The 13,347-nt window shown below is 42.6% G+C and overlaps 1 protein-coding gene across 8 annotated transcripts in view; it reads left to right on the top strand.

The window, feature by feature from the left end:
• The window catches only part of LOC106036755 (contactin-4), a 300,476-nt gene that overhangs the window by 261,444 nt on the left and 25,685 nt on the right, over window positions 1–13,347 (top strand). For all 8 annotated transcript variants that reach the window (XM_048068607.2, XM_048068576.2, XM_067002911.1 and 5 more), the window contains one exon: window positions 2,872–2,999. In XM_048068607.2, coding sequence (XP_047924564.1) covers window positions 2,872–2,999 — 128 coding nt within the window. The remainder of the gene's footprint in view (window positions 1–2,871; window positions 3,000–13,347) is intronic.

Genomic DNA, 13,347 nt, shown 5'->3' with positions numbered 1-13,347 from the left:
GTACAGGGAATTGGTTACCACACCGGAATTAGGCGTGCATGGACACCCACTGGGGAATGGGTGTGGAGAACTTGGTGCAAGTCCCAGCTGAACTCTTTGCAGCGTGTTACCCGAGTCAGAAGGTGCCTGTGTGCTCAACTTGCAAACCAGCCAGCTGGGGCTTTCTGCCTAGAAATGGAAAGAAACAAAGACAGCAGTAACTGTGCCAGAGCCAATGGTGGATTTACTGACCTCATCCAGAGGTTGTCTCTAGGGCTATCCCATCCACATTAACTGTGCAAACTAATTTTACATTGGGAATAAAGATGACTTAATAGGAAACCAATGGCATGGGAAAGACAGAGACAGAAAACACATTAAAATTTGAAATTAATGCTAGTTTTGTCCACAGATACAATTGAAATGACCCATGGAAGAAATTATCCTGTGAACAGTTTTCAACGATATGGATCAAAATAAATAAAAATAAAATCTCAACTCCATGGAAATACATTCCAAAATATCACTTTTTTTCACATTTCTTGATGGCAGAAATGCTGAGGGAGTTAGTGCACAGCCTGGCAGAGCAAGGCTGGTGTGGGGTGGTCCTTCTTGAGCTGGAGCGTCTTGCTGAGCTTGTTTCTGTCCTCTATATTGATTTGAATTTTAACGCATGCCAAGGGCACCTTCAGCTTTCAGAAAGGCATCGTTGTTACCAAAGACTTGAAATTGATAACAGCAGTAAGTAATTCCTTGGGAGCTGCTGGTGGTGCTGCTGCCCAGGCTCATGCACTAGAGGCCAGTATGGCAAGTCCTGTGCTCCAGTGCACGTTTAATGTAATACATGCATTGATTTGTGCCAACACAGTGGTAAAGATAAGAGACAAGTAGCTATATACTACTCTCTTCCAATTATTGAACTGGAGCAACTGCTACAGAGGCAAATATATGTCACTGGACTCCTGCAAAAATAAATTACAATAGTGAATGCTACTGACTGCAACAATTTGGAGGCCTATAAGCCAGTTGAGAAACTTCTATTAATACCGCTGTTATTGATGTGTGAAATATAACCTCTGCCCCTGGTTTCTGGCAGATGGTCTACTTGTTGTGCTGCTGCAAGAGCAGGTCAGGGCGAGGCCAGGACGGAGGTTTGGTGGCTGCTGTCGGAGCATCTTGCACCATCCGCCTCCTCTTCACACCATACCGACACCGTAAAGACACTCAGGCTGTCACGTTTTTGTGTGGACTGGGTGACCCATATGTGCCCACCAAGGGAGTATGGTGTGACAGAAGGCACTGGCACCAGCCCTCCTAGGGGAAGCAACACCTCCTGAGTCCCCCTGGAGACCGTGCTCGTCCCAGTGGCTGCAGCGTGCAGAGCCTGGGGTGTCCCACAGCTGGAGGGGACGGCCGTCCTTCGGGCTTGTGTTTAACTCAGCTGTCCTGCTCCTGCCAGCCAGCTCTGTCCTCCTGCTCTGTCTGACATAAAGCTGCCCCAGTGGCACACCGTGGCCACACAAAAAGGCTGGTGCCAGCTTGCGCAGCCTGCTGCTGTTCCCTGCCCAGCAGTGCTCACCTAGCAGGGCCTGAGCATTCCTGCAACGAGTGCGAGCGTTGTTTGCTACGTTTCTTTCAGCCTAATTTCTCAATCCAGTTTTACAGAGCTTGATTGGCATTAAGGATGCAGGAAGGCTTCTTCATTTGCTTTCAAATTAGTTAAATTAGGAAATAATTGAGCAGGAGAAGGCAGGAATTAATACCGGGTTTTCAATGCAGGTCTGAAAGTGGCTGAAGGGCAGAAAGCAGATTGTGGTAGGAGACATGGTGCTGAGCAGAGAACCAAGTGTTTTGCTAAAAGAGATGCTATTCGGCTGGAGGGAAGGTTTCCCTGGAGTTTCTACAGATTATTTTTGTGTGTCTTCAAATAATTGTATTTTCTGTGGTTGCTAGACGCTGAAGTAAGAATGTACTAATTAAAAAGAAAATGACAAAAATGTAATAGGGGAAGCATTGAAGTACTTGGAGTAATAAAGAGAGGAAGTCAGGGCAAAGTATTTAAAACCAGAGTCTTTTAACACTGTGCTAACCAGTTGCAGTGATGATGTTGACCAAAGACACTTCTGATACTGGAATTTCCCCAGGAATATTTAAGGACGCTGCAGTGAGCAATACCTGAATTTTCCACTGCAACTGAAGCTCCTTTGCTGTCCTGTGTGTCTCCTACACGGTCTCCTGCCTGTAGTAGCCACCACAGACACTAGGTCAGTGGGAGGCTGCCTCCAAGAGAAAGTTAGCAGTGCCCACAGAAGCACTTTTATGGCAGGGAGGATCTGTGTGGGGAGGGGACGAGAATGAAATAGGATTATTATTATTTTTTTTTAACCTGCAAGGGCCACTGCAGCCGAGCACTGCAGGCAGAGAGGTGGAGAGCGGGGAGGGGAATCTTGGCAGTGTGGGACCCTCACTGCAAACCCACCAACCTTGCTGGAAGACAGTAGCAAGGAAACACCTGTGGCACTGCCCTGCTCGGCAGAGGCATCCACATGTCTAAGCAGCGAGCGTCGAGCCCTTCAGATGCAGCCCGCGTAGCACATGTTGCTGGGGCTGTCATGGTGAGCGCCCGGTACCAAAGTACAGCCTCGCATAAAACCTACACAAGCTGCCGGTGTGTAAATTAGAGTTGCCCTCAAGTAAAGACAGGGAAAACTCATGTAAATGATGTATTCAGTATTTATGAATTACGTCCTAAGAGATTTCTGTCAGCTAAACTCACTCGGTAATGGGCAGCGGACTGTCTGTTGTTCAAATCGTTAATAATTAATGCAGGCACAGAAGAATTTTATGTTAACATAAAAAATACATAACTTCTGCTCCTGATTGTCTCTCCAGAATCACGGTTTTGGATGACGGAAGCCTCCGGATTGTCAATGTCACCAAAGCCGACGCGGGAAGCTACACCTGCGTGGCGACCAACCACTTCGGCACGGCGAGCAGCACGGGCAGTCTGGTTGTGAAAGGTAACGTGGCTCTTACCGCGGGCGAGTGGGTGAGCAGTACCCTGCCATGGCTTCTGCCAGCTCCCGGGGCAGCCGCACGCGTGCTGCTCCTTCCCCGGCACTGCTGAGCCGAGGCAGCCTCGTGGCAGTTGCAGGTTCTTCCACGGTCTGGCTCTCCTGGCTGCAAAACAGCCTCGTGTGTCAGGGACAGGAATTCCAGGTGTTTATTCACGAGTATTCTGAGTTTTTCCATCATTTTTTTTTTCAAAAGCAGAAGCTATAATGTTTGACAAAGACGTTTAAAGTAATAATTTGTTAAATAGAGTGACGCTGACAAATGACTTAAATTAATTTTTGCCCTGCTTATAAGTAGTCCTATGTCTGAGGAATTATTATAGGTAACGAGTATATAGATTATTACACTTATAATAGGTCTCCTCCTTGTTTGAGGAAAAAACTATATTGGATAACAAATCAGGATGATTGATTACAAAGCAATAAATCAATCACGAAGCTCTAATGCTGTCAGTTTCAATTCTCCCATGTATTGGCACTGATGGATAGTATTTGGTTAGAGGGTCTTCTCATCAATTATTTGTGGGGTGTACAGGGAATACTTTTAAATGTTTCAATGCAAGTTTTAATCCCTGTTTTTTAGTCAGAGCACATTCCAGCAAGTAATGTCAGGCAAGTGCTGATAAAGCTGGTGAGCCCCTGTTGTATTTATGAGCTGCAGGTGACACTGGTACAGCAGCAGCTTTCTTCTCAGGGCAAAATATGTGCCTCTGATTTAGCTATGCCGTTAGGTATTATAGTTACGGGGTTTCTGAGTAGGTTGTATGGCATTTGTCCATGCCCACATCAGTCCCTGCAAACAAAAATAGAGATGAGTGAAGATCAGACTTGATCTCCACGTGAGCTGACTCTGCCTTTACTTACTCTGCGTTGTCTTGAGGAGGAACCTGTAGCAAATAGCTAAGAAAGCAGTGCTCAGGGAAAGCAGGCGCAACAAAGCCCAGGTCTGTTATTGCAAGGGTTGATCACCAACTGTCTGCCCCAGAGCAAAGCTGGTCAGCAGAATGGGGAGCGCAGCCTGGACCTCTTCCCTGGGAACCCGGTGGAGGTGGAGTGTCTTCGTGGCAGGAGGGTCCACATTTCACCCACAGCTGGTGCCGTCCCATATCTCAGTGCTGCAGGATGCCCACGCACTTGGGTTTGGGTCTGCAGCACCTCTGCAATTCACTGACTGCTTGTGGCACCCTAAAAAAGCCAGTCATTAAAAACAGGACTGTGTTTCCTCGCTGCTATCAGAGTCACGCTTCTGTAACTCATGGCTTGCCCTCCCTTATTAGTAGTACCCAAGGAACAGGCAGTAACTCCGGGCATGAAGTTCGCAGCTATTCTACCCGATCTTTGGGCTCACATGGTTTACAAATCACTTTGCTTTGCGGTGAGGTTATAAAGGATTAGCAAGTGCTTTTTTCTCCCTCAGTGCTCCGTTTTCACTCGGTTCCATTAGCATTAATGGGAGTGACACATGTGCATGAAGCAGAGAATAAACTCTTAAGCCCGGGATGTGGATATTAACAGCAGGCTGAGAAATGCAATTTCAAAGTCTATCCCATAAAAAGTATAAAAGAGCAGAAACTATTCTGAACTCCAAATGAACTGTGTAAAATACTCTATTTTATACCGAAATGCTTGAGTTTCTCTGCCCTAAGTAAAACACAGGCAAGTTTTGACAGAAATATGACTGAATACCTTACTTTAACTCAGTTTTGTGGTGTAAAAAAGACTAATTTATCAGCTGATGAGTTTTTTGACCTTAAGATGTGCTTATATTCTCTCCTAACTCATCCTTTGTCATTGAGTAAAAAACTGTGAAGGTCAAAAGACATTTTTTCTAACCTTCCTCTGTTCTTCCATTAACATTGCAGGTTCTGTCTCCCTCTCTCTCTTTTTTTTAATTTTCTTTCTCTCTCAGGGAGAGATGTCGACAGTGTCAAAGACAGTGTAGGCAAGGATGGAAGGAGGAGGAGAATATCTGCTACACCAGAACCAAGGAGCTTAAAATAAATCTCTGGCAAACAACCAGAGAGGGATGAATAAATATTCATATTATGCATGACTAGACAGCTTACAAAATATGAAATTTTGATGGGTGCCCATAGGGCTGTGTATTAACATGCTGTTGTCAGAGCTGTTGAGCCTCAGTGGCTTCCCGAACCAGTGAGGTTGTGTTTTGGGTTTCTTTTGTTGGTTTGTTCTCAGTGAGAACCATTCTGGCCTCTGAGACCTAAAATCTTGCAGACTTGCCTGTATGGTTTGACCTTTAAATTAAAAAGCAGGATTGAATTTGTAAGGATGGAGGAGAATCCCACAGACTGTCTTCAGAGCTATGTAAAACATGGCATGTATTTACATGTAATACATAAATATTAATTTTCCATCTTTCTTTTTCCATTTTTACTGTACTCGAGGCTAAATGTTCAATTTTTCCTACACATAGCAAAGCTATAGACTTTCTCAGCACCAGGGGATTACATGACAAAGAGTATAAACAGGCGTATACTGTACAATACAAGTTTATTTGTATTTAATGCGGTTGTATAAATTGGCTAATATAGCAGCAGCTCTGAAATAGGAAGCTAATTTCAAGATGCTGCAATAGAAGCTCTGAATATGCTAAATGTGAGTAGAGGCCGAGGGAAGGAGCTGCTCCTGGCCGGGACGTCCCAGCCACAGCGTGATTTGTTCCCCAGGGACTGGCCAAGGAAGGCCCCAGCTCCCTCCTCTTGAGCATGACTCCATGCGTTGGTTAAGTGGTGTAGTTGGCACCAAGTGGTGTACTTGGAGAACCGTTGTATTGCAAACACTTCAATTTCCCTTTAGCGATGACTGAGACCCAAATGCAGGTTTGCGGGCAGCAGTAGTTACAGAAGAAGCAGAGAAAATGAGCTAATGACATGAACGCAGGTGGTAATAGCCTATCACCACCATTTTTTCACAGGACAAGAATATTCTTGTCACACAGCTTGTTTGCCAGCAGACCTGCTAAATAACTTGAGAAGTCTATGACAAAGTTGATGGCCAGCTTTGCTGCGGAGATGTTGGAGGGGAGCAGAACACGGGCATCTGATGCTGGGGAGCACCCTCAGTAGACGCATGTGGCTGCTCCTCGAGTGTTTCCTTCCTTGAATCTAGTGGTTCAACCTCTAGCTTCATGGCACAGCTCTCCATGGTGAGCTGTCGTGCCCCAGCAGACTGGTGGTGGCAGGGGTCTGCAGGGTCCTTACCCGGTAACTCGGGTGGTGCCATCTGGAACCAGCCACGAAGGGGCCGTGGCTGCAGGACAGCAGAGGTGCTCCATGGTGTCAAAGCGCTCCAGCCTACCAGAAACAGCTTCTCGTGCCATTTATTATCTGGTTGTGTTTGTAGAGCAGGAAGATCCCATCCTTTCCAGTCCCCTTATCAGTATCTTATAACAGAGTGAAACAGTATGCGAACGCTTGGTGGAGTCTGTAATTTCTGTTCCGGTAGTAAAGTGCAACAATGCTGGTCATACTGTTTGGTAATACCGTTAAATCTCTGACAAGGGCGGGTTCCGATGACATTATTTGCCTGTTTCATTATGAAGCACTTTTAACATTTTTCTACCGCCGTTAGCTTGTCTCGTTTTGACTGTCATGGGAAGGCTCAAAGCAGTAAAAGCAAGAGAATTTTTGTTAGCCGGTATCTGTATAGTTTTAGCAGAAAAATAATACAAAGATAATGTCAGTAGGTTATTTTTTTCCTCATGCTTGAACAGACTGATTGTCTTGACTTTGTCCAGCACAGGGATCCAAATTATTTTCTATAAAATTGCATATTTTCCTTTCCAAGCCTATTCCTTTGTGTGAACATCAAATTGGTGTATTGCATTTAAAACTGAAGATTGATTAAGCACTGTAAATTTTATTCCATTATCATAGAATCATAGAATGGTTTGAGTTGGAAGGGACCTTAACGATCATCTAATTCCAAACCCCCGCCATGGGCAGGGACACCTCAAAGGACCTGTCAGAGACTTCAGTGGTACTGTCTTTAAACCTGATATTTTTGCTGTGTTATTCTGGCACTTTAAAAATAGCTGAGCTCATAGTTCAGAGGCTGTACTGTGCTCATCAGTGTGGGTGCAGACCCTTAAATTAATTTGATTTTTATGCTATTGGGGTCTAACAAATAAAACTCAGAAAATACAGAGATAAAAATCATATGGAAGATCATAGTCTCAGTGATATCCCTCATGGGTCTTAAGAGAATTGTTTTATTCTTTTGGAAATGTTTACACATTATCACACTTCACTTTTTTGTTGTTGGATATTCATAGGTAAAGTCAATCCAGAGTGAATATCCAGAGTGTTATGAGTTTTAATACTTGAGCACAGTTGCGTGTTTCTAACAGAATCCCTTCCACCCTTAGGATGATGTACAGGTCTGTTCATACCTTGTTTTATACTATAAAATCATTTATTTCCCTCGTCACAGACACGGATTCTGTATAACAGCCCTAAATCTCACTGTATGGCTATTTGGACTACTGAGATAGCAAATGCTGGACTTGCCTACAACTGATCCAGTTCTCTGATAGTGCCATTACTGACTTCATCAATACACAAGGTGCTGTTTAATAACCCTAATACCCCATTAATCAAAAGTACGTGTAGCTTTTTTGAGATATATCTACCTACTGCTGCAGAAGTGTTGGGTGCATTCACAAAGTGTCTGTCCTTTTAGGGTACACCCTTGAACTGGATGTACAGGAACTGTGCGATGGTTTTACTTTGCAGTAGCACAAAATGCTAATCTTTCAGCGAGAAACTGCATGTGTATTTTCATGAGTGTCCCTTTCATTTTTAATTAATGAATAGAAATAACTTAGCACCGTGAATTTTACCAGCTTTATTTTGAGCTATAACTTGACTACTGAGTAATTGGGATATCAATTGCATGTGGGGGCAAAGGGTGTTATTTTTTTCATAAGAGGGAGAATAAGCCTTCCACTAAGAAGGATTTTTTTGTCTGTTTGGCTGGTTTTTCACATTAACCACGGGGTTAATGCAAGAAATGATACTTAAATATGCTGACCCATTCAAGCATGGTCCATGTTACCAGAAATCCTCTATACCTCCCTGATGTTCCCCTTGTCAGATACATTGCTGCTTCTTTGCTTATATGGAAAGCTGTCCCAGGAAGCTATTGCAGGCATCTTCCGTACCATCTAGACGTCGTGGGTTTAGAGGTCAGTCATTTTGAAACATGAATAGCCTTTCTGTCACACTTTCTGAGGCCTGTGTTGACCCAGCCATGTTTAAGGTCATGCAAGGTCTTCATTCTTCTTTCCTCACAGTTCAACTCAATCTAATTTAAATTCCTTTTGGTTATGTCTCAGTCCTTAAGAAAAAAACTTAGTTAAATGACACCTAGTGTTGAAAGCGAAAAATATAATTTAAAAAAAGAGTTGCAGAGTTTAAAGTAATCTCAGAGTAGCACTTTAGGGCTGTCCATATATTATGGGCTTTTTGCAATTATGCTTGGTAGCATACAATGTATGTATTTGGCTGATACCAAAGGGAAGGGTTTCTACACAGAGACTTAGAACTCTGAAAAAGTCAAAAGATTTAGTACTGTTAATTTTTATTTTTACTTTTTTAGTAGTTGCTGGAAACCGTTTTTATATGTAGTCCAGATATGAATATTCGATTGCAAACCACACTAAAGGTGATTATATGGTGCCTATCCAAAATTTCCTTCTGCAGTTGTAAGGAGCTCATGAAGTTTGTGTTTGAAAGCTGGCAGGTGCATCTACTCTGTGTGAGTTACACCTGAACCTGATAAATTGGTAGTTTTTCCCCCAGCTCTGCTCACACAAGGAGCTGAGGTCCTCAGAAAAATCAGGTCAGCCCCAAAGCACCCCAGGGAAGATGAAGTAACTGTGTATCATGTCAGCATTTCCATTTTTCTGACAGTTAATTGAAGAAAAAGGTTGTGATTGTTGCAAGATTACAGAAGGGGCAAAATGAGAAGCAGGTTCCCATCTGCTGCCAAGCCCTCCCCAAAGCCAGTACCCACCGGGCTGCTCGGACTGGCCTTGTGCTTTGGGTTTCCTCAACGTGAACTTGTCAGACACGACAGCCAGGAGCTTTTAACCGTGTTGTGCCAGGAAAGGCCCGTGGCCTTGCTTAATCATTGATGAGGATCACAGCAAGCTTCCAGGGGTGCGACATTGGGTTGTCACAGGGGTATTTCCATCGGCCTCTTTGGGGACGTGTCGTAGCACGGTGTTGTGGGCAGACCGTCACGTGAGGCTCAACTCACAGACACTCGTGAATGAGCAGTGCCACGAGGTCTGCTTCTTGGAAGGGGGAGAAAAAAATAGGTCAGCTCCTAAGGACAAAAACAGTAAGTGGCAAAGAAACATGTAAATGAAATAAACTGTAAAATGCCGATGGTTCGCTCTTAGGGCTAGCTGAATGAAGTTAGTTTTTTTTCTTGTAAACACTTACTGATCATAACAAATAAAACTTGTAAACACAATATAACTGTTAGGCTTCATTAAATTTGCAGCAGACAATTAATTTTTTTCAGGCAATTCAAATGGTCTTCTGTAGTACTGACTCAGTTTAATTGAACGTATTACCACAAGCAGACAATAAGAAATATATTGAAGATATCCATCTGGCTTGCATTGAAAACCTAGTGCGTTTCATTTTCTGTGGCTGTCACAAGCCTTACTAATTGCCTCATTTTGGCTGTTTTACAGTTAGTGTGATTTAGCCATTAATGTGATAAAAGTCATCTCGGTGAAGAGCTTGATATTAAAAAGCATAGATCTCCAGCCTATCTCTCCTGCCAATTTTGGACCTATCTATAGCATTATTAGAGTTATATTTTTAAAAGCAGAAATACAAATATATTGACTCTTATGGAGTTGCTTCTCCAGGATCTTTACCTATCAAATTCTGCTGTACAGAGAGCCAGTCGGCATGAAACATTTGCTCTGGGTATATGCAGCTGATTCTTCTCCTGCTTCTCCCTGCCTTCCCCTTTCTGCTCTGTGTCCCTGCAACCTCCAGACAATCTTTAGTCACGTTGGGGGTCTTGAAACTGGTAACTGCACAGACAAAAAAAAGAAAGTCAAGATGAGCAATTGGCTGATGCTTATAAATATTTCCAATTCAGCACATAAACATGTGGGAAAAAATAATTTCTTTCGGAAAAGTTCAGCCATTATATCTGTATAACCTGTAAGGTTAAAAAAAAAATCCCATTTTTATTGTCTATTTTTGTCTTAAGCCCCCCATGATATTGCAGGGTCAGCATCATTACAACCTCTCCTGCATAAAATGACTTAGAATAATTCCTTACAAAGCTCAGCAGTTTCTTTTTAGATATTTTCTTGTCCTCTCCCCTTCGAAAAAAGCAGGAACTTCAGGAGTTGACTCAGTCATCAATAGAGGATTGGGTTGTTTAGCTCATCATTGAAGATCAAATCCATACATCTCTTGAAAAAGGAGATGACCTATAGGTTAAACACAGACTCTTAATGAGACGAAAGCAGGTTAATTAACACTTTTCATCAACTTGCTTCAATTTATTTTAACATGATCCATTTCAGAAAGGTTAAAATATTTTTCAGTTTTTGAATACAAATGAAAATCCAGCATAGTTAAAATGAAACCACAGATCAGAGACTTCTGATATATATTTTAATCAAAATAGATGTAGCGCATTCACTTACGTGTTTGTCCTTATGTATGGCATTGTATATAAAACATAAGCAATAAATACTTTGTCCAGTAGTTCATTTCATAACTAAAGAAGACTAGCCGGAGCTTGTTAACTGGAAATTATTATCTGACTGGGGACACTTACAAATTCATAAGAAAAGGAATACATTTGACTTAACGTTTTCCACCCATTTCCCTAGCTAGTAGCTGCAGAGAATTAATTTAGATTCCAAAGAGCTACAAGGAGAAGCAGGAAAAGCTGAGGTCTGTAGGACGAGCCAGAATCGTGCGGTCTGGTTAACGAGGCAGTGCCACCACGCTGAGCAGACCAGAAGTGTGCTCAGTAGATTAAATCAGTTGGAGGTAGCTGAACTGATGGACCTCTCCCGTGTCGGCGGGCTCTGCCGGTTACAGTTCGGGCTGTTGGCTCTGCACACAGACTGGCTGCGGAGGAATAAAGGAGTCCTGATGGGGTCGGCCATAAGGGGCCATATTCTCACTTCCTGCAACCTTGCGTTTCTTAATGGAGTCACTGGGAATTGCTGGCAGTAGAAGATCTGTCTATCTCTTGGAGCTCTTAGTTTCTTGCAACTATTTTGGTCTCTAGAAAACTAAATGTGGCAATTGTACTGCCATGGGATATAAATCCCATGTATCTATCTTCTTTTTGCTCATTCAAGACTTTGCATTGTAAGTCTACTAACATTATGAGTTTGATCTTCATCCCAAAGGAGGATACAGTTTATCCTTCTCCAAGGCATGCAGTGGAATGAACTTCCAAATGTGAGCTTCGCAGGAATCCCACAAATCATGAGTAACTCAGGGCCATGCTCTAAGAGAAAACAATACAACAGAGAAAACTGAGATCACTGTAGCGTCGTGGAAGATGGGAGTAGGTGTCCCTACAGCCGCTTCTCTCCACGCCTGAGTAATTCAGTCTGGCTGTGCAGTTAGGGATGGAGGAGCTAATGATGTAAATATTACATGCATTGAGCAAATTACTGCCAGTCTCCATTTCAGGTGAGAGATGAAGGAATCTCTGCGGGAGAGTAAAGAGTAGAAGTGGTAATGACTCTGCTACTCCTAAGAACTTTATATCCTAGAAAATAGTGACTGAGAACAGACTGGCCTGAAGGCTATGGTTTTTACATCAAAGATACAGAGGAAGTGTTTAGAGAGCACATTTTGTGTAGTAGGAGGAAAATTTGTGAGCGGTGAAGAAAAGAATCTGGGACAGTACTTGGGGAAATATCGGTCCTTTTGTACGTTTCCTCAGAAGCATTTCTGGAAGCAGCTTAGCAGAACCAAACTTCTGAGGTTTTGAACAATTTTGACTTTTTTTGTCTGGGCCTAGCTGGATTGGAAAGAGGAATCTAGTGACAGTTTACTCAAAGTTGCTTATCAGACAATAATATCCAAGTGGCACGTGGATAAAGACTGTGTATGATGGTTCTTAACACGTTACAGAGTAACTAAAGCACTGCCCAACGGTGATGAAGTGGTGTTTGCAATATTAGAGACTTCTGCAACCTGATTTTCACCTCTTCTAATGCAATTTAAGTAAGATTTGAGCAATCCCATCAAAGTTAAGACTAGAGTTCCTTGTCTTAATCCCAAAATCATGACAGTAGAGAGAATTTAATATCAGAGGCCACCAGAATAGGTTAAGTTCCGGATGTGCTGTATCACAGTGTTCAAACCAGTTATGTGGGAACATGACATAAATACAAATCTTCGTGACTCAATGGCAGGTTGGTCCTGAAATACGAGGAAGTTCTGTCATTGAATTGTTTTGCCATGGCTTGGGTTGATTCTCTCTCTCTCTCTCTCTCTCTCTCTCGCACACACGCACACATGCACACTTGAAATATGAATTTTATTTTCATTTTGTTTGAAGTTTTTAATTGTATCATGAAGAGCTAATGATCAAAGCTGTAGGTTTTAGCACTGCTTTCTTCTAGCTTCATTGTGAATATATCTAAATATTAATCTTTATTAGAATTTATTTAGAAAGTCAGCAGTATTTCACCAGTGAAAATTTCAGTTCTTTTTATGTCTCAGTAGGAAGTCTCCGTAACAATTCAAGCCTGAATCCATTAGCCCTGATAACTAAACCATTTGCTGTAATTGAAGATGAATGACATTCCCTGCAGCAGAGAGCCACAAGTGGTAGTGTCAGGGAGAAATACTGTAGACCATGACTAAAGTCCTAGCAAAGTTGTGTGCTGAGAAGTGTGGGGCCAAACTCATCCATCACTGAAATCAGGCTGGAAGGAAAGACGGTAGGGCTGACGTGCTCTTTGTTCCTCCTCTTCCCTGTGTGTTTCTTTACAAGTTAGATCTTGATTATTGTTTTGAAGTGATGTGCATAAGAAAATTTTGACTAATTTGAAGTAAAATGCCACGCAACAGGAGAAATGTCAGGGACACTTTTTAATGATGCTCTGTGATGTATATTTATTCAGTAGTGTAGGAGCTGGGAATTTTGAGCAAGTTATAATGACAGGACAGTCTTGCAGGTTATTATTCTCATTCCACATTTGATCCTGCCTTGATCCTGCCCCTTTCTATAACATTACTACTAGAGCTTCACCAACAAG

The sequence above is a fragment of the Anser cygnoides genome, chromosome 10, assembly GCF_040182565.1.
Source record: "Anser cygnoides isolate HZ-2024a breed goose chromosome 10, Taihu_goose_T2T_genome, whole genome shotgun sequence".
NCBI classification, from domain to species: Eukaryota; Metazoa; Chordata; class Aves; order Anseriformes; family Anatidae; genus Anser; species Anser cygnoides.
This window is presented reverse-complemented; position numbering and strand designations above follow the sequence as displayed.